This window comes from Ursus arctos, chromosome X, assembly GCF_023065955.2.
Source record: "Ursus arctos isolate Adak ecotype North America chromosome X, UrsArc2.0, whole genome shotgun sequence".
In the NCBI taxonomy this organism is placed as follows: Eukaryota; Metazoa; Chordata; class Mammalia; order Carnivora; family Ursidae; genus Ursus; species Ursus arctos.
The window spans coordinates 37,613,437-37,640,496 of record NC_079873.1 but is presented as its reverse complement, the minus strand read 5'-3'; the positions used below and the strand labels follow the sequence as shown (position 1 = coordinate 37,640,496).

Genomic DNA, 27,060 nt, shown 5'->3' with positions numbered 1-27,060 from the left:
TTAGACTCCACTGTTGTGCAATTCTAGATAATTCATTCTGAAGCAGTGCTTTCCCAAAGTACTGTTTTATAGGGAAAATTTTTTCAAGTTATAAAATACATGTATGTTATGTAGTGGATGACAATGTAAAACACATTTCTTCCCATTGTCACAATGGAAAAAAAAAAACAAAACTGAAAAACAATGCTCTAAAAGTCTGCCAAAAAAGTAAAAGTAACCTTCATTACTATGTTGTGTTAGAGAGCAAGACATTCCACTTGGACATATTTAAATACAACTGAAAGCTTCCACTATAGCTACATTTTTAAGCCACCATGGATATAATCTCTTCAAGATTTCCTCACCTATTTAAACAGAGTATAGAAAACACAACTGAACCAAACATTTCTTTAGTTAAGTTAAACACAATTTAACCAAACAATCACTAAGGGGCGAAAATGGTGACTACACTGTGCTATTTTAATAAAACAAGGCCATTTCCTGATTTGGGGTGGCACTTACAAAATATGTTCACTTTCTGATAATTCATCAAACTGCTAGCATAATTATGCTTGGTGAACTCAACTGTGTTCATGTTACACTTCAATGAAAAAAGTTCACTTAAAAGCAAAAATTATGCAAGGGACTTCTAGTTATACAAGGCAATTTGAACAGTTGAGTTTATCACTGCTCCCTCAAAAACAAACAGAAGTGTAGTAGATTGTACTTTCCAACAATGACCACAACAATAGCCTCCACCTCACATGCTTTTCTGCAGTGTGACAATGCCACTCCTCCGTCAAGAGATGGAAGTTTCTGTCCCCTCTCCTGGTTGGGGTTTGTGACTGTTTTGACCAACAGAATACGGTGAAAATAGCACCATGCAACTTCTGAATAAAGGTCATAAAAGTGCATGCAGCTTTCACCTGATCCTCTTAAACACTAACTCTTGGATCCCTGAGCAGCCAACTACCCTAAAGCAACCATCCTGAGAAGACCAAATGTAGGTCCTTAAGTTGACTGCTCCAGCTGAGCCCAGCCTTCTAACCATCCCTGCCAAGGTGCCACATATTTAATGAAGAAGCCACCTTAGAAATAGATCCTGCATAGGGCGCCTGGGTGGCACAGCGGTTAATCGTCTGCCTTCGGCTCAGGGCGTGATCCCGGCGTTACGGGATCGAGTCCCACATCAGGCTCTTCCGCTAGGAGCCTGCTTCTTCCTCTCCCACACCCCCTGCTTGTGTTCCCTCTCTCGCTGGCTGTCTGTCTCTGTCGAATAAATAAATAAAATCTTTTAAAAAAAAAAAAAAAGAAATAGATCCTGCAACCCCAGCTGTTTGAGTGTCCCTCTGCCATAGGTCATCACCTCTGAGGCCCCAAACATTTGGAGCAAAGAAAAGGACATCCCTGCAGTAAGATCTGCAAATTCCTGACACACACATCCTGTTAACATAATAAAACATTGTTTTGGGGGTGGTTTGTTCTAGAGTAAGATAACCAGACCAGAAAAAGGGAACAGTAGACAAACCAGCTCAATAAAATTCTAAAAGACAAAAAGTAAAAGAAATGCCAAGTGTCTTAGTGTTTCAGATAACAAGTCAGAAAAACCTATTCAAGCAGCAGAATCCTAGTCAGGGCTAAGAAATGGTAGAAAGGGTTGAAAAGAGGAGAATTATGAAAGAAATTGATGAGAACTAAACTTCTAAATCTGTCCCTCCAGACCAGGCTGCTAGGGAATTGTCCCTTCCCTATTATCTCCCCACCACCCTCCCCCAACCCCCACCCCAATACCAACAAAAAACAAATGTTTAACTCTATAGAGATATTGAACAGAAACCAACACCATGCACAGATCAGGGTGAGGAACGGCTGACCACATAGTGCACTTCCCCATTTTGTCTACCAAAGCACTAGCTACTAGGCTTATGCCTCTTACAGCCCTAGGATGAGGGTGATGGGAAGTCCCAGGATGCCAGCTGTCCAACAGGCCTCATGGCCTGCACAACCAGAGCAATCTTTGAAGAAGGCTAATTTTTTAAAAAAGGGGGCAGGGGAGGCAGGGAGAGCAGGGACTGGTACCTGCTGTGTTTTACCATACTGGGGCTACATACATGAGACACAGAAAACTAAAACAACAAAAGGTGAATTAACTCCTTTTTAAAAGAAGGGAGAAAAAAAAAAACCCTCTGTACATGAAAAGTAGTAATAGTGAACAGCACTTGTTTATACAGTCTTCATAATTTAATCTGAAAACATGGGGCATCTGGGTGCATCAGTTGGTTAAGCATCTGCCTTCAGCTCAGGTCATGATCCCATGGTCCTGGGATTAAGCCCCATGTCCGCATGTCAGGCTCCGCGCCCAGCAGGGAGTCTGCTTCTCCCTCTCGCTCTGTGCCCCACTACCCGCTCATGTGCTCACTCGCTCTCTCTTAAAAATAATAGTAACAATCTGAAAACACTATAGGGGAGGAGGGGGACACAAGGGGACAAATGGAGCAAGTAGGTGGGAGGGTATCTTCCACTGTAGGAAAATGTCTAAAACTGGGAAAAAAAAAAAAAAAAAAAAAGAAATACCAGAATTCACAATATAAAATGTGGTGATAAATACCGAAGAAAGAGCTAAAGGAATGGAAAGAAGATGCTTTTGGGGAATGGAGGCATTCTATTGTTTAAAAGTATACTAGAACTCCACACTTTATGCAAATCATGTATCAGTAAAGCTGTCACTAACAAAACAGGATGTATTAAATTTCAAAAAGAAAAAGCTTTTTGGGAGCCCAAAGAGCAATTGGTTCTATCTCTACATGGTAAGAGAAAGGAAAGCTATTTGAAGAAAATCTCAAAATAAAAACAAGATAAAGAAAAGATGGGGAGGAGGTATGGAGAATAAGGATTTCATGGGGACCCAAAAGATGAGGGGCATCAGATGCCACTCTCATGGCAATGGGAAGAAATCAGAGGTTCTTGTGTAGCAAGTTATCACTTAGAATTCGAAAATGGCTGGGGAAGGAATAGGATGGTAGATTTAGTTTTGAAAAATATAAGTATTTTACAACCATGTAAATATTTTAAATATTCTATTACAAAAAAAGAATTACACGTTAAAAAAGCAATCCCTAAAAAGCCAATAGCAAAATGAAACAAATAAACCTTACTGTGTAGCCAGTTGATAACATAAACGGACAAAGGATAATTATTTCAAGGAATTTTAAAACAGTAATTTGGCCAAATGTTCCCAATGGAATATATCCTAAGGACAAAAAGAACTACAAAAGATTCTCATGCTACAATGAGTAACCATGTAATTCCTGGCAGTGTTGGTATTATTATTCTAACACTATTAGCGTATGCAATGTGTGATAAAACAATGGGGTAATTATGCCACTGTCTTTGAGAACCAAAATTTTCAGCATAGGAGAAAAGACAGATTTTTAAACTGATGGCAAAACACTGTAGCTCTGAAAAAGATCTGAACAATCTGCATGGAATAGTCATTTCTTTTACCTTTTAAAAAGAATGCACAATGACATCAGTGAAAATGGTGGCAACCTCTAACAATTCTTTTCCAAAGAGAAAACTGACAAATATTGTTGTAATCAAACTTTTGATAACTCTAGAATCTTACCAAAAGCTCTCAGCAATCTGGAAAGGGTTTGCTAAAGAAAAATGGCTGAATCTGGATAAAAACAGAGACCTTGTGACTTTTTAACCTGCCCTAGTCCCAACCTCTCCAGGCAGCTCCATGGTAGACCTAAAATTTAACAGCATGGATCTGCAGTAAAACCAGCAGCTTGAAAAGCCAGCAGAGGAGGCTAAAGCTCCTCCAAAGCCCCATTCCTAGAAAATTCGTAATTTTCTGACCTTTCTGATGGTTCCCTAGAAGACCCCCATGCAAGGCTATTAAGCTGATTTGGAACTTAACCAGTGCAAAAAAAACCCTTTACTCCAGGAGCATCTGTCAGAAACAATTCCAGGGGCACCTGGGTGGCTCAGGCAATTAAGCACCTGCCTTCAGATCAGGTCATGATCCTGGGGTCCTAGGATGGAGCCCTGCATTGGGCTCCATGCTCAGCGGGGAGTCTGCTTCTCCCTCTCCCTCTGCCCCTCCCTCCTCACTTGTACTCTCTGCTCTCTCCCCCAATAAAAATCTTTAAGAAAGAAAGAAAAGAGAGAGAGAAACAATTTCAGAAAAGTGTTTAATTTTGCAGCCTGCTGAAACAGCGTGTAACATTTGAGGCATAAAATAAATAACCAAAAAAACCTTAAAAGAAAAAGTGGGAGAATGAGATATTCATAACACCTTTGAAAAGCTCCAACAAACATGAAAAACCTGAAAATCAAGAAGACCAAGCCCAGATGTAGGCTATGCACATACCCGGGAGAGACCTAAGAAGTCCACAGGCTCTCTCTGTCTGACCATGAGGCTTTCACACAATCACAAAAGTGAAGGCTGTGGCAGAGCAGTCAACTGCCTTCACATAAAGCACCCTTAGCAAAGACTGGGAGACTAACTGGTTCCAAGAAATTAAGGAAATCTTTGTCTAACAGTTAGCTAAACACAAAGATAAACAAGGAGAGATTTCAATGGCAATACTACAGAAGAAAATTAGTTCAGAAAAGTCACTACAAACAAACTACTACAACAAACAGTAACAAAAACAAATGCTGCAGAGGGGGAATGTTCTGCTTTCTGGAGTAGCTACATTATATTAAAATGTCCACTTTTCAACCTAAATTTTGAGACATACAAAGGAAAAAGCATAGTCCACCCACAGAACAGAAAGTGATCAACAGAAACTGTCCCAGAGCAAGTTCAGATAACAGACTTACTAAACAAGACTTTAAGTTAGTTACCATAAATATGTTCAAAAAAACGAAGGAAAGCCAAGATGAAAGAACGTATAAAAACAATCTATCAATAAACAGAAAAATTACATATATACAAGAAATAGCAAATAGAAAGTACAACAACTCACTAGAGAAAATTCTAAAATTTTCACTGGAAAATTCACTAGAGAGGCTCAACATCATATTTGAGCAGGCAGAAAGAATCAGTGAACTTAAGAAGAAATCAGTAGAGATTGATTATCCAGTCAAGGAACACAAAGGAAAAACGAAGCAAAATGAACAGAATCTCAGAGACCTGTGGGATATTAAGAAGTATACCAAAACATGCACACCAATCAAAGTCACAAAAGGAAAGCTGAGGAAAGGAAAGAAAGAACATTTAAAGAAATAATGTCTGAAAACTTTCCAAATTTAATAATAGTAATAAAAAAATTAATCTCCCATCCAAAAGGCTCAATGAACTCCAAATAAATTGAACTTAAACAGACACACTGAGAGACATTATAGTCAAACCATCAAAAGGGAAAACTTTTAGAAGAAACAAGAAAGAAGTGACTCATCATCTACAGTAAGTATAATCCTCAATAAGATTAATATTTGATTTCTTCATCAAACACCATGGAGCCCAAAGGCAATGGGATGACATGTTATAAGCGCTGAAAGGAAAAGATGGTCAGCCAAGAATTTTATATCCAGCAAAACTATCTGTAAATATTAAGGAGAAATTAAGATTTTACAGATTAAAACTGAATTTGTTACTAGCAAAAAGTGAATGTGTCACTAACAGACCTACGCTGCAAGTAATATAAAGGACAGTCATTCACACTGAAATGAAAGAACACTAGACTTTCAATAAAGCACTAATTATTTGTGTTGATAAGAACACAATATATAAAAATATAACATATGACAATAATAGCACAAAGGAGGGGAGATGGAATGAAGCTGTACTACTGAAATTAAGCTGGTATTAATCGGAACTGGTTTTAAGTTCCAGGGCAAATAAAAAAAATTAACATGAAAAAGTTAACAAAAAAGGAGTTAGAATAGTATGCTGGAAAATACCTAACACATACACACACAAAAAAAGGACGGAAATAAGGCAAAAAGAATAAAAACAACATAAGACATAAAGAAGACAAACAGCAAAATGACAGGTATAAACTGTACCTTAACAGTAATCAAGTAAAATGTAAACACAATTAAAAGACAGAGACTGCAGGATGGATAAAAAAGCATCATCCAACTATACACTTCCTAAAAAAGGACACACTTTAGATTCAAAGACAAAGTAGGATAGAACTAGAAGGATGTAAAAATATGTACCATACAAACAGTAATCAAAATAGAGCTGGAGTGGCTATATTACTATCAGACAAAATATACTTAGAAACAAATACTGTTATTAGGGATAAAGAAGAACATGCTATAGTCCCAAATGGGCCAATTCATCAAGAGGATATAACAATTAAAAACAAATATGCACATAACTGAACTCAAAATACCTAAAGCAAAAGCTGAGAAAAGTAGACAATTCAACAATAGTTGAAGATCGAAATACTTCACTTTCAATAATCATTTTTATTTTTTATTTTTTTTTTTTAAAGATTTTATTTATTTATGTGACAGAGAGACAGCCAGAGAGAGAGGGAACACAGCAGGCGAGTGAGAGAGGAAGAAGCAGGCTCCCAGCAGAGGAGCCTGATGTGGGACTCGATCCCGGAACGCCGGGATCACGCCCTGAGCCGAAGGCAGACGCTTTAACGACTGCGCTACCCAGGCGCCCCTCACTTTCAATAATCAATAGATGAACAAGAAAATAGAAGACCTGAATAGAACCCTATAAACCAACAAGACTGAAAAGCCATCTATAAAACACTCCCCCCAACAACAGAATACACATTCTACTCAAGTACACATAGAACATTCTCCAGAATAAACCACAAAGCAAGTCTCCATAAGTTTAAAGGATCAAAAATCATAACAGCTATACTCTGTGACCAAAATGGTATGAAATTAGAAACCAGTCAAGAAAAAATTAGGGAAATTCCCAAGTACATGGAAATTAAACAACACAATCCAAAATAATTAATGGATCAAAGAAGAATGCATATTTACCATTCCACATTATGATTAGCATGTTACACAGAAAATTACTGCTTAAATAAGAACTAAACTTATTTTAAGAGAAATTCATATTTTTAAAAAATAAAGTTTGTTTCTATACAAATTGCACTGTAACAAGCTCAAAAGAATAACAGAAAGGATAAAAGTCCAGAATTTACAGCTGGAAAGAATTATAAAAGTCCCTTCATTTTGATATTGTAGCATTTTGTAACTCATACATTGCTGAAATTAGTTATCCTCTGCCTAAGGGAACTGATGCCACCTACCTAGAAAGTTCTCAATTATTTTCATTGAGATTCTAGGGAAACAAATGTACCACCTCTCCTCTTCCTCCTAAAAAACTTCTGAGTCACTTTTCCTATTTTAAGTGTTTTAAGAATTTGGGTAAGGGATTTTGTTCTGGTTTGCTGGCCTTAATGTGGCAAAAGGAATAAAATGTTTTGTTGTTTGATGGCAAACCAAAACAGTGAGATTCTGCTATAACCCAGCTTATCTTTTAGTTTCTCTCTATATATGTAAATATGTACTTCTTTAAAAAATATATAACAGGAAGCATTTGATGTTCAAAAGCAAGCACTGTGGTTATTTAAACCTTGTCTCCCAAATAATACAGCTATAGGTCAAGCCTTGATAAAAGGAATTAGCTTTGTAAACTGAGGATCATGTTATGATCACTGAAGTTAAGATTTCCCTACAAATTTGATTTTTAAGACTTACTTCATCCATGTGAAATAATATCTTTAGGTAAAAATTTTCACAATTTGAACCTGAATTACACTTGACCCTTGAACAACACAGGTTTGAAGCACATGGGTTGACTTATACACAGATTCTTTTTTTATAAATACAACACAGTACTGTAAACATATTTTCTCATCCTTATGATTTTAACATCTTTTCTCTAGCTTACTTTATTGTTAAGAATACAGTACGTAATACCTGTAACAAAATCTGTGTTAACTATCTTATCAGTAAGGCTTCCAGTCAACAGTAGGCTATTAGTAGTTAACATTTCGGTGGGAGTGGAGTTATATGTGGATTTTCAACTGCCCAGGGGGTCAGCACCCCTAACCCCCACCCCCATGGTTCAAGGGTCAACTGTACTGTATAAAAGTTAATGGAAGACTTAAACACAGAGAACAAACTGGTGGCTGCCCAAGGGAAGGGGGGTTGGGAGGTCAGGCAAAATGGGTGTAGTGTAGTGGGAGGTACAGGCTTCTAGTTATGGAAAGAGTAAATCACAAGGATGAAAGGTACAGCATAGGGAATATAGCCAATGGTATTACAACAGCACTGTATGGGAAAGACTGTAGCTACACTAGCGAGCTTAGCATAAGATACAGAGTTGTCAAATCACTACTGTTGTACACCGGGAACTAATGTAACATTATGTGTCAACTACTCTTCAATTTTTTTTAGTGAAAAAAAAAAAAAGTCAACTCCAGTTCCACCAAAATAGAATAGCTTCATTCCTCCCAGACTCTCCCTCTCACAACTAAAAACTCCTAGACAAAACACAACAAACAAGTATGAGAAGGGTCTGATGGGTGGAAAATAGGCCGTAGACTTCCTAGAGACATCAGGACTTCAGAAATGACAAGGCAGGGAGTTCCCTGGGTTTTTGTGTTGTCTCCCATATTTCTGGGGCAAGGTGCTGCTTCAGAAGCCCCCCATCCAATACCGCAGTGGTAAGCAAAGCCTTTTCCTCCTAGCCAAAGGACTGAGAAAAAGGGTAGCTTACCAACAGAAACCTTTTCAGTAATACACACCATATTCCAGCCAAAGACCAATAGAAGATCCGCACAAACACATATGTGAACCCTCCAGTTTCAGTGGGGTCAAGCACACAGCTTAATCTTCCATATCCCCTTCCTCTCGGCCAGAGTAGGGAAGAGGGGGTGTCAATCCAAATAGCATTAGCAGGAAAAAACAGGCAGATGATCTTCTATTTTCCACACAGGGGTGCTCAAGGTCCCTACCCGGACAGTATAGAGGAATCTAGGTAGGAAGCTGATCTTTCAGGCCCAGCAGGAGGAGGGGGTGGGCTCCAATAACCTGCTAGGTTAGCGGCAAGGCTAAATGAGGAGCTGATCTTCCATACCCAACACCCAGTAGAAGCAAGTGGTGCTCAGATTCAACCATTTAAGGTAGTGCCAGCAGTATCAAGGGCAAGTTGGGCCACCTCCACCACCCAGCAGCAGAGACTTAACAAAGCTGTGTGAGACAGGATTAGCCACCACTACACTTCACTACACACACACACAAACACACAGAGGCGTGTGCACACGCCCAGTGTCAACAGGGACCAGGGAGAAGCTGAACCTGCAGCTTCAAATGGCATCAACAAGACTGAACAAGGCGGTGCGAGCTGGAGCCAATCAGCATTCCACTGTCCCATCCCTGGTGTCAGCAGGGGCAAGTAGAGAGCTGAACCTCCATACCCACTCAGCAGTGAGACTAAACCACCCCCCACCTGGCATCAACTCAGGGAAGTGGCACAAAGTAGAAAGCTTCCGGTCCACCCTGCAGCATCACAGTGGTGGTGAGAGTGAGCCCTCCACTTCTTTTTTGCTGGGGAAGCACCTCCCATCAGGAAGCTCATCTTACACCTCCCACTCAGAGGCACCAAAGTGGTATAAACTGGTGCCTACCTTTTGCCAGGAAGATGTCAGTGAGGACAAGGGGGAAGCTGAACTTACATCCCATCAGTCTGCACCAAGACAGTATGACTCAGTGTTTTATTTTTGCCAGAATGGTCGTCTATAGGGCCCAGTAAGAAGCTGAACATACACACCTGCCCCGGCCATTACTACACCTCAACAAGACGACTGCCTACTATTAAATAATAATAATAATAATAATAATAATAATAATAATAAATGGGATCAAGAATTCTTATAACATGATATTTAAAATGTCCAGAATACAATTTAAAATCACTTGCTATACGGTAAGCCAGAAAAGTATAATGTGAATGAGGAACAACAATCAATACATGCAACGCTGAGACGACCCAGGTTTTGAATGAAACATCTCGGATTTTAAGCAGTCAACATAAAATGCTTCAATGAGCAATTACAGCTGCTCTTGAAATAAATGGAAAAATGGAAAATCTCAGGAAAAAAACTTATTTTAAAAGAACCAAATGGAAATTATAAAACCGAAAAATACAACCAAAAAAACTCTCTAGATGGGCTCAACAATAGAATGGAAGATGAGAGAGTCAGTGAACAGACCAATAGAATTGAGCTAACCTAAACAAGAAAGAAAACAGACTGAAAAAGAACTAACAGAGCTTCAGGTACATATAGGACAAAAACAACAGAGTTAAGGGTCTTTATCAAATTCCCAGAAGAGAGTGTGGGATTGAAAAAGTATTTGTAGATACAATGGTGAAACACATTAATCCACAGGTAGAAAAAGCTGAGTGAACCCCAAATAAAATAAAACCAAAGACATCCACACCAAAATGCACCATAATTAAACTCCTGAAACGTAAAGACAAAAATTCTTAAAAGCAAAGAAAAATGATACATTACTTATAGGGGAACATCAATTCAAATGATAGCAAATTTCTGATCTGAAACCACAGGGAACATAAGGAAATAGGCGATTGTTCACATCCAGAAACAAATGAACTATACACTGTGAATTCCATATACAGCTAAAATACCCTTCAGGAATGAAGAAAATTGAAGACAACCTCAGAAAAACTAAGAGAATTTGATGCTTGCAAACTTATCCTGAAAAAATGGCTTGACAAGTTTTCTAAACTGAAAGGAAATGAAAGCAGACGGCGGCTGGGACTTCAGAAAGGAAAAAGAACACTGGAAAAGATAAAATTAGGGCTAAATATAATAGACTATGACAGTACACTTGAGTTTCATAAATCCTATTGGCTGGTTGAAGCAAAATTTATCAACCACCTGACGTGATGTTCAATGTTATATAAAGAAAATTATATTTTAAAGTAGAGACAGCAAAAGGACCTAAATGGAAGTAAAGTTTCTGCACTACACTTAAAAGTAGTAAAACATCTGCACCCGAAGACAGTGGTAATTTACATATGAATATCGCAATACCTAGAACAAGAAATCTATGCAAAGAAACAAATATACCTAAAAACATGACAAATCAAGATGGAACCCAAAAATATATCCAGATAACCCATAAGGAGATAAGAAATAAAACACAAGAAACAGAGTGAATAAAAAATAATAAAATCACGGACTTAAGCCCTAATATATCAGTAATTACCTTAAGTGTAGTCTAAGTAAACCAAATAAAAAAGAGAAATTGGAAGAATATTTTAAATGATCTGACAATATGCTGTCCACAAAAAAAAAAAAATCACTGTAAATACAATGATACAGGTAGACTGAAAATAAAAGCATGGAAAAAGACATATGCAAATTTTCATTTTTTTTAAAGGCTGGCTACATTTCTATCAGATAAAGTGGACCTCAGAGCAAATAAAATTACCAATATTTTCAGTAAAACAAAGACATTACATAATGACAAAGGTATCAACCCACCAGAAGACATGACAATCTTAAATGTATACATTTAAGACATCAAATGATAGAGCCTCAAAGTACAAAAGACAAAAACTGATAAAGATAAAAAGAAAATAGACAAAGCCACAATTACAGGTGGAGACTTAGCAGCACCACACTCTAAGCAATTGACAGAACTGCTAAACACAAAAGAAGCAAGGATATAGAAGAACTGAACAATACAATCAACCAATAGGATCTAATTGTCATGCATACAACACTCCATCCAACAACAGAATACACATTCTTCGGAGCACTCATGAAACAGACACCAAGAGAGACCATATCCCAGGTCATAAAACAGATGTCAACAGATATATAAGAGAATGGAAATTATACAGAGTAAATGCCCTAATCATAATGGAACCAAGCTAAAAATTATTAACAGAATGAAAACAGGAAAATCTCCAAATACTTAAAAAACTGAACAACACACTACCAAATACTCCATAGATCAAAGAGGAAAGCTCAAAAGAAACTTAAAAACACGTAGAACTGAATGAAAAATGAAAATACGATATTTAAGAACATGGGACACAGCTATAGTGAGAAAAGGTAAATTTACAGCTCTAAATTTTTATATTAAAGAAAAAGGAGTCTCAAATAAATAATCCAAAAAACACAAACAGACATTTCACCAAAGAGGCTATACAGATGGAAAATAGGAACATAATGGATGTTCAACATCATTAGCCATGAGGGAAATGTAAATTTAAACCACAATGAACTATCACTACACAACTATCAGAACGTCAAAAATAAAAAATAGTAGTAACACCAAATGCTCGCAAGGATGCAAGGAAACTGGAACACAGGGCGGGGGGGGGGGAGGGACTGCTGTGGGAATATAAAATGGTAGGGCTGCTCTAAAAAACAGTTTGGTGTGTTTTTTTTATAGACTAAACATGTAACTATCAGCAACTTCACTCTTGGTCATTTATCCCATAGAAAACACGTTCACAAAAACACCTGTACACAAATGGTCACAGCAGCTTTATTCAAAAAGCCAAAAACTAGAAATAACTCAGATGTCCTTCATAGGTAAATGGTTAAAGAAAATGTGGTAACATTAATAGCACGGAGTACTCCTCAGCAATAAAAAGGAACAAACTACTGATTCATACAACAACTTGGATTTATCCAGGGAGTTCTGCTGAGTGAAAAAGGGCAATACCAAAAGGACATATTCTGTGTGATCCCATTTATATAACATTTTTCAAATGACAAAATTATAGAAATGGAGAACAGATTAGTAGTTGCCACGGGTTAGGAATGGGGGGTGAGGGAAAGTGTGGCTATAAATTAGCAACAAGACAGATACTTAGGTAATGGAACAGTTCTATATTTTGAGTATATCAATGTCGATACTCTGGTTGTGATATTTATTGTATTATACTTTTGCAAGATATACCATTGGGAGAAACTGGGTAAAGGGTACACTAGATTTATTGTTTCTTACAACTTCATGTGAATCTATAATTACCCCAGAATAAAGTCAAAATTTTAAAAAGCCAACAGAAAAGAATTTCCACTTAAAAAAAATGTATTCATGAAATCCAATCTGTCATGGACAGATATAAGGACAACCAAGTTCAACAAGACAAAAGCAAAAGCCAAAAAAATCCATCAGATTAGTAAGGACTCCAGTTCTTCCTTCAGGTATTCAGGACCCAGTTACCTCTTTTCATAGAATCATGACTATTTAAGGGTTGGGTAATTTTTATAGGTAACAGTAAAAGTTATCCTTTGATGTCTGAATGTTGTCTACAACAACCTGGCCAAGTAGTGTCAATGAGCAAATGTGAACAACTTCAAAGACAGAAGACCCACTTCATTTTACACATTTATCATCTTTGCAAGGCTGTTAAACCAAACAAAAAGCTTCTCCTTAAGAAAATCCAAATCCAGGGGCACCTGCGTGGCTCTTGTCAGTTAAGCGTCTGCCTTCAGCTCGGGTCATGATCCCAGGGTCCTGGGATCGAGCCCCACATGAGGCTCCCTGCTTAGCAGGGAGCCTGCATCTCCCACTTCCTCTGCTGCTCCCCCCACCTGTGCTCTCTGGCGCTCGCTTGCTCTCTCTCTCTCAAATAAATAAAATCTTTAAAAAAAAAAAAAAAGAAAATCCAAATCTTTTTAAATGATAGGCTTATAATGATAATATCATCACACACATACACACAGCAAAATCAAACAATAAAAGTTTAACATTATAGATCACAAAATGGCCCACTAATGCCAAGTGATTCTTACTACTCTTAGGGAAACCAAGGGGCCTTATTCATTTTTCTTAACACCCAAATGTCCAATATCTAACAGTACATATTTATTCAATGTGACTTTTTTTTTTTTTTTTTTGTGAGAGAGAGCGCGCGCAGGCCTGGAGCATGAGGGGAAGGGGCAGAGGGATACATGAGAAAGAGAATCTCAAGCAGACTACAAGCCCAGTGTGGAGCCCAACACGGGGCTTGATCTCACAATCCTGAGATCATGACCTGAGCCAAAATCAAGAGTCAGATGCTTAACTGATTGAGCCACTCAGGTGCCCCTTCAACGTGACATTTCTTACCAATGCACGTGAGAATTCATTTAGCCCTGTTATATGAATTCCTAGCAAACAGACACAATGATGCAACCCATCTTCTATAATTAGAAATATTAGATCTGACCTTAAAAATTATAGCCCCAACTATAACCAGTTTGGAGAAGTCAAACACTAACCATTAATAAATAAGACCAACTTTCAAATCAAAGACTAACTGAATGGCTAATCATACCAGCTTAACAAAAACACAACTCTCAGTTCCATTATGTCTCTGCATTCATTTGGTGTCTGGTCCTGAAGGCTTGAGGCTGAAATCAAAGAAAATTACCATCTAGAACAAAGTCCTTCTGTATCCTCCTTCTGGGTCAAAATCTTAAAAGAACTGGGTCAATCCTAAAAACTCAAATGAATAGCTACCTACAATTCTGGTGCTAGTCACTGAAAATTTTTAATTCCCAGCCTTTCATCTTAACAGATGGTAAAACTGGGACCATATGAGTTAAGCAACTTCACTAAAGTAGGAAGTTTTCTAATCCATTGTTCTTCCCAGTGTATCATACAGTCTCCCAACCAAAACAGCATTTTGAGCACCCAGGCTAAAGAAACAACACTAAAGCCTATCAACTATGTTAGAAGGACATGTGCACAAAGCTATTTTTCTAGTTAGAGCAGTAAATTCTCTAAGGATCAGTTCACATTCTCTTCCACTAGAACCCTTATAATAACCAGTAAAGAAGAAATTGAGAGAATATGTGAAGTGGTCATAGAATACCACAAACTGTGTGGTAAAAATCCATGCCATCTAGAGGCCTAACCAACCCAATGGTTCTAAAGCTTTCCTTTCTCCCTAACATACTCCCATCATTAACACCTCTACCCCTCTACTCAAGAATAAATGAACTACACAACTGAAAATAATGGAGTCCACAGTTGGGCTTTGAAGGGATCCATACACTCCCTGAAATCATACAAAATGTATGCAGCTACACTGACCCTAAAAGGGTTAATGACTCCCCAAGAAATAAAGTACTACTGTTATAGCTCTAACACCAGTCACTGAAAAATGAAAATAAAGATATTCTGCCATGAAATAAGTTAACACACTAAGCCCTATACTGTTTTCAACTAATTAAGAATGCCAAGTTAGCTATTTTTCCTTTTCTATAATAAAAACAAGGATAAACCAAGGAAATGAATGACTCCTGCAAATACAAGATTATTAAGTAGTATACACTATGGCTACTTCTATAAACATTCAGGGAGTGAATTAAGTTAGTAATCACAGAGCCTGATAATCAGTCATACTAATAAAACCAAAATATGAAGGCAAAATTTATCAATTGTAAAACTGACAGTTCACAGCATATAAAATTAAACAATGCTATCTTAAGAAAACACACATGAACATACTTCCAATTAAGACTTTCGCATGTTGAAGAATTTATACCCCCAATATAATGTGTAAAAGGAGTAACACATCCTCAAAATCAACAGAACTTAAAAATAACCCAAATCAATCCCCTCACCAACATCTCACTATTTGAATGAGAACTCTCAAACCCAAGACAATTCAATATAGAAACTATTAACATTTTCATATATATAGCAAACAATAAAATTAACAAAGTATGTATACAGTATGACCTCATTTGTGGGGGGGGGGATACATTGGAATATGCTTTTGTATGTGTTGAAATATGAAGTTACCCAATATACCATTTATCAGTGGCTGCCTGATAACAGGAACGAAATAACTGAGAGATGGTGTGGGAGGCAGATTTTCTTTTTACTGTTAACACCCTTCATGTAACTTTTCAATTCTGTACTATGCAGAAGTATACATATTCAAAAAAAACTATACGAAGCTATTTCGAAAGAAAGGAAAGGATCATGGCTGCAATTAGAATTATGGCTGTGAGAATGGAGAGAAACAGACGTGAAATTTAAGATGTAGAAAAGACAAGACAGGCAGACTATTAGGACTTTATAAGTTAAGAGAAAGGAGTCAAGAACCACTCCAAGGCTTCTGGCAAGGATAATGATTAAATGCCACTGATTAAGATAAGAAACATGAAAGACAATGATAAATTCAGTTTGCATATGTTCAGTTTCAGGTGCCTTCAAGATGCCCAACTAAAGTAATCAAGTGGCAGTCAAGTTTGTGTGGGCAACTGAGGGCAGAGTGAGTAAAGAAAATCTAGAACACAGTCTCAGAGACTAAGATGTGGTTAGACAAAGAAAGAAAGCCAAAGTAGTAAGATGTTAGGACTCTTTTCCAGAGATCCCAAATCTGCCTCTATCTCCACCCTCACTCCTAAACTACAGCCTTAGTTTAAACGTAACTTTGTCTTTCCCAAGATGATAGTAACATCTTTCTTGTACTGAGCACCTTCCATGCTAGGCCCAATTCGAAGCACTTTCTTTCCTAACAAAATGCAACAGCCTGCCAGAATTCTATTACCACTTCCATTTTACAGATGAGAAACCTGAGCCTCTGAAAGATGAAATAATTTGTCCAAGGATTACACATCTAGTAAGTGGCAGAAGCAGAATTCTACTCTAAAATCCATACGCTGCTATCTAACCATCAATACTTCAGAACTAGGATCCTTTCCCCTCCACTTTATCATTCTCAATGTAGCCAATAATATTCCCATAAAACCTACTCTGGTCACGTCAATTTCCCCTGATTGAGAGTTGAATTCAATGATCTCCCAAAACATCCTATGGCCTATAGTGATGTGGGCCTTCATGTGCTCACTTTCTCCTAATCCAACCATGACACCCTCTACACCCACACTAGACTATTCACAATTCCTCAAACACGATTTAACTTCATTTACCTCCAACTCTCTGCCCTTTCCTTCCTCTTGCTAAACTTCTACTCATGTTTGATAACCAAGATGAAATGTTACATCTTCGTGGAGTTTCCCTCACCTACTTACTTTTCCAGTCATAATTCACTGCTCCAAATGCTGGCAATTGTGTGGATAGTTTAAACTACCCATAATCAAAAATTCTAAATGTTTTATTGGCTCCATGATTTGAGAGCTCATAGCACTTTGCATACACCTTGATTATTGTACTTACTACAACGTATGATCACTCAGTCTATCCATTTTTCTCCAAAGACTGCAGGGGCAGAGGCCAGGTCTTACTTGTTGCCCAAAGACATGGCACACTTCCTCACCCACAGCAGGTCAGCAAACATTTCACAATCAAGCAAGCAAAATCAAAAGCTTTTCTAGTTCTCATTCTGATACTTGAAATTTAAAAACATACATTTAACTATTGTATCTTAAAAACAAACTTCCCCTAAATGTATAAATGACCCAGACTCAATCAACTAAGATTCATAAAGGTCTTAGGCAAAATTATCTCTTTTGCCACATATTATGTAATATTCTATTACAGAATCCTTCCATATTAAAATACAAACTCACATATATTCAGCTAATTATCTGTTTTCTACTAGCTTCCCAAAGAACTAATTCTTCCATACGTCAAAAAATCAAGGCCCAAAAAATATTTACTATTAAGAAGTTATTTTTACAGGCACCTGAGTGGCTCCGTTAGTTAAGCATCTGTCTTCAGCTCAGGTCATAATCCCAGGGTCCTGGGATCAAGCCTCACATCAGGCTCCCTGTTCAGCAGGGAGCCTGCTACTTCTCCCTCTCCCTCTACTGCTCCCCCTACTTGTGCTCTCTCACTATCTCTGTCAAATAAATAAATAAAATCTTTATTTAAAAAAAAGTCATTTTTATGTGTAGTAAGAGCACTGTGGCTATGTTTCAGAGACAAACTGATATATCTATGGATTAAATGATGTGACTGATGCCTGAGATGTCCTTCAAAATAATGGGGGTGAGGAGCAAATTATAGATGGAACAAGACCGGTCATGACTTGAAAATAGCTGAACTGGGTAATGATCAGTGATGCTGGTTGGTTGATTTTCTCTGCTTCTGAAAATACTAGAAATTTTCCTAACAAACTTTTTTAAAGAAGAAAAGGATCTAATGAACGTACTGTAATAGATCCATAGCCTGAAAACAACCCTTTATCTGATAGGGTTTCTTCCACTGTTCTAAATTAAAATGTATTAGAAGACCTCATATAAATCTCTTAACTATAACAAAGTCCAACCTTCTCCCTGAGAATCAACTTACCAGCAGCATCTTTTATTTATTCTAACACAGACAAAATACTTCCACAGACCCCAGACAAAATACTTCCACAGACCCAAACTACCAAAAAAATCAGAATACATTAACAGAATGTCAACAGTTTAAACAATGTAGAAAAGTAGAAAAAAGACAGAATAAAATAAGAAATTCATTAAAAAAAAAAGTCTGTAGAAGAAAGTGGCAAACAGCCCACAAATTGCCTGAGAACCCTAAAACTGTCTAAGTAAGGCATCACTCCCAAGCTTCCAGGTTATAGTTCTTAATTAGGTCCCAAATGTCAACCTGGGCAAAAAGGGGCTCAAAAGGAAAGTCTTCGAAGAAACAAATGCTGAAGATCAAAATGAAGATTTCGGGGTGGCCCGGGTAGGTCCGTCGGTTAAGTTTCTGTCTCTTGATTTTCAGCTCAGGTCATGATCTCAGGGTCTTGAGACTGGGCAGCATATGGCTTGGAGCTCAGTACAGAGTCTGCCTGAGATCCTCTCCCCCTCTACCCCTCCACGTGTGTGAGCGCACGCCCTCTCTCTCTCTAATACAATCTTTAAAAAAAAAAAAAAATGAAATTGCATAGTGACTTATCACAAAGCCACCTAAAAGGCAAAGAAATAGGACCTAACAAGGCACATCTCTACTTCATTCACCCCTATCCCCACATAAGGACCATCAAGCTCAAAAGTACCCCAACTTGACAAGGTCTTTACAGTTATCTCTACGAACAGGATAGAATAAAATCCATTTTTAATCAATCAAAATATAATTCTGGTGTATTCACTATCAGGGTGCTTACTGTATTATTTGTAAAGTAATACATGTCTAAAGTAAAAAACAAAAGACAATACAGTACAGAAATCTATAAAGTGTAAAGTTTAAAATCTTCCCTCCTCCTCACCCTAAGAGCTGTTTTGTACTCCAAGATGACCTTTATTTACTTACTGAGTATCCTTTCAAAACTTGGTCACAGAACTTCTTAAATTGACCCATGAACACGCATTCAAGGATCCCAAGAATCCATACAAAGGTAAATATTACTATAAAATGAGATCAGAGAGGGAAATGAACACAACAGCAGATTATCTTTTCAACATCTGCTAAAAGCTAAAATCTTACTTTAAATCATGTTTTCCTAAACAAAATTGCAAGATTCCTTGCTAATACCCAAACCAAGAAACAGCATCTCCAAGAAACACAATTAAGAAAGAATCTTCATCCTATTAATAGTAACCATTCTACTGAGGCCCGACCTAGGGTAGAACTCTGAAACTCAATTTACAACTGCCCCAAGAGTAAACTAACTAAAAACGGGGATCCAAGAAAGCAAGTACTGTTTTGCAGAAGCCATCAATGCCTGCCCACCTCCAGCACCACCCATCCAGAGAAAAAAGGTCCAGTCCATAAAAGTGCCCAGGCATGAGAAGCCAGCAGACAGGGTCTTTTTTTTCTTTTCTGGGGTCTGGTGGTCAAACTGTATAATTTGTTGAAACATACCTGAAAACACAGAATAGGCTGTTTGTAAATTAAACTAGCCCAAACACCATTCTGCAATATCTCACAAACGTAAATCCACCCCCAATAAACTCAGAAGTGTATTGTAAAAATTTAATTAAATAATTTAGTTTTAAATGTCTGACAGAGGGGCGCCTGGGTGGCTGCGTCATTAAGCGTCTGCCTTCGGCTCAGGGCGTGATCCCGGGGGTCCTGGGATCAAGCCCCACATCGGGCTCCCTGCTCCGCTGGGAGCCTGCTTCTTCCTCTCCCACTCCCCCTGCTTGTGTTCCCTCTCTCGCTGGCTGTCTATCAAATGAATAAATAAAATCTTAAAAAAAAAAAAAAGTCTGACAGAGAATATGTTACATAATAGTAATTCTCATTAAATGTTTAAAAAAAATAAAATACATCAAAATATGGTGGGTCTGAGATGCTTTAATCTTAAACTAGCAACTATCAGTTAACTCTAATAACCTAAAATCCGGAAGCTGTTAAGTAACTTTTTAAATTCCCAAATCAGGAATACACAGTCCAAGAACAGCTAAATCTAACAATGAGAGACATGAGGAGGACATGAGCCAGGACAGCGCTCTACAAAGGCAATGTTTCTCCCATCTTTACTTCAGTCAGCCCTGGAATGTGTCAGGTAGCACAAGGGGTTTTAGACATTAAGTTTTCATCAGTGAAATGAATGATGTGTCAAGTTAATGTGGCTTGGCTAGAAATACCGTAAAGGCACCTCCTACTTTGCACAAACAAGGTCTAAGAATCCACAACCCCAGGATCCCAATACTCTACACAGTGTATGTGTAACTCCATGAGTCCCATCCAGCCCTGTGTTCCACTGGGACCAGGTAATTCCGGGATAACACCCACTGCAGCTAACATATTGCTAGGTGTGCCTCCGATGTACCTTTCCAGCAAGGTTCTTTTTAGACTACCTACAAAGACAAAGAGCTGGGACTTCACAAGCTTCTCAAACAGGTTCCTGTGACTGCTTTGGTGTCTGCTTGCTAATCAATGTTTCTATGGTCAGCCAAAAGACAAACAAACAAAAAGCCATTCTAACTTGTTAAACTGACCCTTATGATTAACGTTCAGGACACTTCACACTATTCTTCTGCCACTGATGTTCCTGTGTTATATCATCCTTATACTTACCTCACTCCTCTTAGGGAGCTTAAGTTTTCAATGCGGGCAAGGGATATCTATATTATCTTCATATACCTGCATAGAAGACTTGTATTTAATGTAGTCAATGTTTGTCGCTCTAATGTACTGTTAACAATATGCAAAACTGATACAATTACATGTAAAGCTTCAGTATGAGTACATAAAACTATCAATTTTGCATTCATTAAATAAATTCCATTAATTAACTAGTCTACAAATAAATACATGTGGGCCCTAAATAACCTAACCACCATTACAATTCTTAGACAATCTGGTGGTGTTTTTGTAACATAAATTAGCTCTCTGGATACCACATTTCAAAAATAATATTAATAATGCACAGTGTTATCAGTCATTAACATCAATTTCAAAGAGCTCAAAGGATCACGAGTTTCAAAGTAAAAATAAACTTAACAAAAACCCTTTCAAATCTGCAAAAGAATACTGGTACTATATAAATAAAAACTAAATGTTACATAATCAAGTCAGAGTAAGATTTTTTTTTACTCCGTAGCTAGCCAAGCACTAAAGCTTCACTTTGGTTTAAAACGAGTGGTCCATCACTCCACTTTACCACCTAAGTCACAAAAACCCATCTCTCAGTTTTTCTTTTCTTTTTTTTTTTTTTTAAAGATTTTATTTATTTATTTGACAGAGATAGAGACAGCCAGTGAGAGAGGGAACACAAGCAGGGGGAGTGCGAGGGGAAGAAGCAGGCTCATAGCAGAGGAGCCTGATGTGGGGCTCGATCCCAGAACGCCGGGATCACGCCCTGAGCCGAAGGCATGCGCTTAACCGCTGTGCCACCCAGGCACCCCATCTCTCAGTTTTTCTTAACCTAAAATATCTAGAGGTGGCAATCAAATGTTCCCTAGTCATTTCAACTTGTAACTGATTCTACGGAAAGAGCTACCCAGTGAAAAAGAAGGCCAAAACCTAAGAAGTGCCTGTTTATATATTCCTGCAGTTCTAATTTGTTGTCAAGATAGGCAATCATTTCTGTAATTTCTTTCTATAGCTTTTATTACCAGGAATTAGCAAAATCTTAGGACACATGTAGTAACGGCATGAGACTTTCTCCAGGTAAACAATGACTATAATTATTTACAAGATAACTTCCCAAACTAGAAACACATCAAATTAAAGACGTAATTTTCAAACACAAAGCATAACATTATTCTGTGGTTACTTTCGTAACCCAAACACTAAACCTTCTTTAGCACTAGAAACGAATATATCCCTTTAAGTGCCTATAAACAACAACAAAAAAATAATACAGAATAATTTTAATCATCAACCTCTATTATAGTATAAATAAGCCACCTCCAGAACTGACCTAATAATTTTCCCCTACCATCTACATGTAAGCAAACCAAATTTACGAAAACATATGCCTTAATGGATTTTAAATTACTACCATTACCCAAAAAATTTTAAATGCCAACTATTTTAATACTGATTATTTCCTAGGAAAAAAAGAACACACATTTCTAAATAGTAAACAACCCATAACTTCCTCTAAGCATTCTACATAATCTTTGTACTGAGGATTACAAAAAAAGTTCCAATGAAAGTACTCCGGACAAACTTAAAATGGATGTAAAGATACTCCAAAATGAACAACTATGTACTTTAGCAATAGTTTCCCAACACAGGTAAGATTCCCCAGCTCTTTAGCATTATATCACTATTAACAGGACTTACAGTATTACTATATTTATTCTTCCTACTTTCAAAAATGTACTAAAAAAGTCACCATAATTAATTTGTTTAAATGTTTTATTTAATACTTTTCAATAACTCCACTATAATTAAAATGTAAGAATCTTGAATTATTATGTTACCAAAAGATTAATGGTCAGCATTAATTTAAAGAGCAAAGTGGTCAAGATCATGCTGTATTTCAGAAACTGATTAAGCAACCACTTGCTGTTTAAAATCTTTTCAAGATACTTTAAAGATATTACTACAAAAATAATATATACCATATTACTCATTTATTTTTCTAATCCAAAACCCCAAGCATTGTATATCAAATGGCAATCATACAAACAAAAATTCCTTTAAGGCATCTAATATAAATGAATCTTACAAAAACAGAAACTAAAAGAAATCAGCAGCTTGGATAAAGTACTGTCACACCTGGAAAAGGAACATACAAGTTTAGGGGCAAGTAAGAGACACTTACTAAATGTTTATAATTTTCCAAAGCTTTTAAGTTAATAGTTATCTTTTCTTACACTACCAAATTCAAATTTTAAAACCTGAAAGAACATCCAATAAACATATAGGAATAAAAATGAGAGTAAGCAGTAATTAGCTAAGTTTCTGTCAGAAATAAAAAACTTCTACAAGATGCAGACCAAATTTGGGGGGGGGGGGGGGAGTGGCAGGACAAAAACAGCCGCTAACAAGAGAACCCTGGGAGTTACTCAATTCCATTACCTTCCCTCAGGTAAGTAGCCTGAACCAAGCCCAACAAAGAAAAGCGAACTCTTTGTTTTTTAAGACTTTCAGAGAGTCAGAATTCGGAAACCAACACAGCTCAACGTTACACACACACACATACACATATACATACATATACACACACACGTCTGTTGTTCCCGAGGACAGTTCGAAAGATGGGTGAAACTAAATAATTCAATACTTCCGATAGCAGGACCCCAACTCATTCATTCTATTCAGAATCCAATTCGAACACAAGGTGCGAGGTTATATAATGTCAAGCTTTACATTACACATTTCACTGGTATGTTCAGGCTCACAAGAACTGCATGAGGTTGCAAGCGCATACTCTAGAATGTTTTAATGTTAAAGATAATGAATCTTGACCTAAATAGGTAGGACCTCACAAGCACCGAGTCTATAGTAATAAAGAATTTTTTTCTTCAGCTCAACGGAATACTTACAAATTATCCAGTATTTTATAAAGCCTCAATTCTTCCCCAAAACATAATGAAGCCTCGCAAGTTTCTCATTTATAACACGTTACTGTATTCAAACATCAAGAAAGTAATGCACACTTTCACAAAAGATATTTGAAAACATTGAGTTCTTTAACATTTAAACACAATAGCGCATAATAACTGGAGGGTTCAGTATTACAATCTGAAATCCAATGTTAAGCACCATCCGCTGTGAATCTACTAAATACGAGCATTCTGAGACACGAAATCAACTTGCATTTTACACATTATCCACATAAAACCTCAGATTCCAGTTATTTTTTTACCACAAACCAAAAACAATAGATTTGGCCAAACTTTTCCAAATGTGTTATCTTTGCAAACAATTTTACCAACCCTCAGTTAGACTGGCAATAATCACTCCAAAATAAAGTGATGCTCATTATTTTATTTAATCTTTTGAAAGGGCAACTTTGACAGGAGCCAATTATTTTTAATATTCTAAATACTCAGAAAAAATCTTCAAGCCTTTAATTATTGATGCTTAAATCATTTCAGAGCTAGTCACTACTCATTTTTCCAGTGATAATTTTAATGAAACCAATGAATACCTACATCGCGAAAGTTTAATTCAAGTTTTCTGTATCGGTCAAAGGCACTAGGTTTACTGAAAAGGATTGTTTCTGTTTAGCTTTCTGGTCATTATTTGTGATTGAAACCCCTTACGCTTAGTTACTTTGAAACAAAATCCGAAGTTAATTACAGATAAAAGGAATTAGGGGCTCTTCTAAACCGAACTACAGACAAAAACTGAGGACAACTAAATTAAAAAAAAAATCAACTTAAGAAAAAATGCTAGGCTTTAGTCATTTCAAACTTCGTTCTCAATTCTAACAATAAGGGTAGGTGTCAAAAGCAAAGCTACTGATTTCAGCTTGGAAAGAAAATGTCTAACGGATGCAACACCTATCGCACACACTCCAAGTTTCACGGTCCCAATTAAAAAAGCGTACAAATATCATTTCAAACATATTTTGGTCAGGAGAGACAAACTGATGCAGACAGATCGAGACTCCACAGCCTTTGTTCAATAGCTTACGGATGGGCAACTAAATGTGCTACAGGTTGATAAGCATTTACCAGGCTTATGAATGCTGCTTCCAAGCTTGAGAACGGTACAAAAATTCTATATGCAAATCATCTTGGACAATTATTATTAAACACCATCGAGCTACACACTCCGAAGGAGGGCTATTCATCGCTGGTATTTATTTCCATGTTTACCTCTCCTCCCTCCCCCCAAACCCCCCCCTTCACTTTCTCCTCCCACCCTGTCCCGCCATCTTGGGCCGATAGGAGCAGCCATTACTTAACTAAATGACAGTGCCAACAACTTTCCACACAAATAAACAGAGACTACACCCCGAATCTCCCCTAGCCTCCCCGGTCAGACACACAGGAAACGAGACTCCAAGAAGAAAACACATTCACAAATAACTGCAGGATTTCTATGGCAGAAAGACCCAAAAAAGTAAACAAGTCACCTAACTTCAGGTAAAACACATACCAGTCGAGATGCATGTCAAGAGCCCCATGCAAACTCTTCACCGCCCTAAACTACATGCAACTTCCCCCTTCTGGGAGCAGGGACGCAGGGAAGCCCAAAACGTTTGGTTAACACTAGACATTACGAACAGCCTGCCCGAAGCAAAAGAATAAAAACCACGGGAAGCAAGTAAGTCAGAAATTTGGGGGAAATCTGCACACATTTACGACCTCTTGACACTGAACAAGCACCTTGGAGATCATCGGTCTACCTCCAAAAAGCCGTAAAATGAGAGGCGATTTTGTCTACCCAGTAGAGCTCGGCCCCAAAGCGCTGCTGCCTCTGTTCCTCCAGCTACAAGAGGAGAGAGCGATTTCGCAAGGGTACAAGCGAGGTAGCCGGGGGTGGGGGGAGAGCAAAGGCAGGAAATAGTTTTCCGGAAGCCCCTCGGCCATCGTTCGTGGCCACAATGAACGCCGGCCGGGCCACGGGGCCCGGGGCGAGCCCGGCACCGGCCGGGGAGACCGCGTCCGCACTCCGGCCCGCGGGCTGCCTTACCTTGCCCAGTAGGGCCTTCGTCCTGGCGCCATCTTCATGAAACCTCACGAATCCGAAAAGGCGGCTGTGGGGAGAGACACACGCGGCTCGTTAGAGCTCCGGGAACGTCACCGATCCACCCCTGCCCGAGCCCGAGGCCCCGGCGGCGGCTACGGCACGGAGAGCGCCAAGCCGAGGTGCCCGCCCCGCCGCCGCCAGAGGCGAGCCGCGCTCGGGCCTCCCCGGAGAGCGGCGCCAGCCCGTCCGGAGCCGACCGGGCGGGTGACGGCGGCCCATACCTGTCCAGTCCGCTGAGCGCCTCCCTCTCCTCGGCTGTCAGGCTGGGGGACGCCTCCTCGCTCTCGCCGCTCGCTTTTCCCGCCGCCATTTTCTTTTCCTCATCACCGAAAGCGGCGGCGGCAGCGGCGGCGGTAGCGAGCGACACTCCGCAGGATTTCATGGAAACGCAGCGAATTCACAACTCCAACGCCGACACCCCCCCCGGGCCGGGGCCCGCAACGACGCCCCCAATCTCCGCTCGGGACCGGCACACCAACTTTATCGCCGCCTCCTCCTCCGCCGCGGGCGGCAGCGACGAAAAATCCCAACGCGGCGGCGGTGAAGGCGGCGGCGGCAGGGGCTGCGGAGCCCCCGGGTCGGCAGCGGCGGCGGCTCGGCTGTAGGGTCACATCGCGGGGGCGGGCGGGGGACAGCCACAGGCGGGGACGGCGGGAACGGCCGGAGCGCGCGGGGCTGGGGGGCAAGGGGGGATTCGTTGGAGACACAAACTTCCCCGGCACCAGCACAAAGTTGTTGTAATTGTGTCACACAGCGAACCCCACGCCGCCGCCGTGACCCCCCCTCCGCGCCCGGCCAGCTCCGCCAATCGGCGCCATCCGCTCGCCTCACGTGACCTTTGTTGACTCACGTCAGCCGTGGCTCCACTCAACTTGCTAGCTGCCGAGCCCCGCCCACCGAGGCCGCCACCGACGGGGAGCGGGACGCAGGCCAATTCTGGCCGGTGGTTGGCTGCTGGGCCCGTCTGTCGGGGGGGAAGGGTTGTCACCGAGAGGCAGCAGGCGGTTAGGTTGTGCTAGTTAAATACACTGGGGCAGAGAATGGAGGGTCCGGGCCGTGTCACCTCGGGAGCCGCGGCGGGATGGGGGGGGGGGGTGC

The 27,060-nt window shown here is 39.2% G+C and overlaps 1 protein-coding gene across 12 annotated transcripts in view; it reads right to left on the bottom strand.

The window, feature by feature from the left end:
- KDM6A (lysine demethylase 6A) overlaps window positions 1–26,733 on the bottom strand; it is a 200,846-nt gene extending 174,113 nt beyond the window's left edge. For 10 of the 12 annotated variants that reach the window (XR_008958921.1, XR_008958922.1, XM_026513341.3 and 7 more), the window contains exons 1-2: window positions 26,184–26,733; window positions 25,906–25,969 (exon numbers count right to left, since the gene is read on the bottom strand). Coding sequence is in view for 10 of the 12 variants with exons in the window: in XM_026513341.3 (XP_026369126.1) it covers window positions 25,906–25,969; window positions 26,184–26,344 (225 nt within the window). In the remaining 2 variants the exon portion in view is untranslated. The remainder of the gene's footprint in view (window positions 1–25,905; window positions 25,970–26,183) is intronic. The other 2 variants (XM_057310970.1, XM_057310980.1) reach the window with 2 other exon arrangements.
- Between the last annotated feature and the right edge of the window lie 327 nt (window positions 26,734–27,060).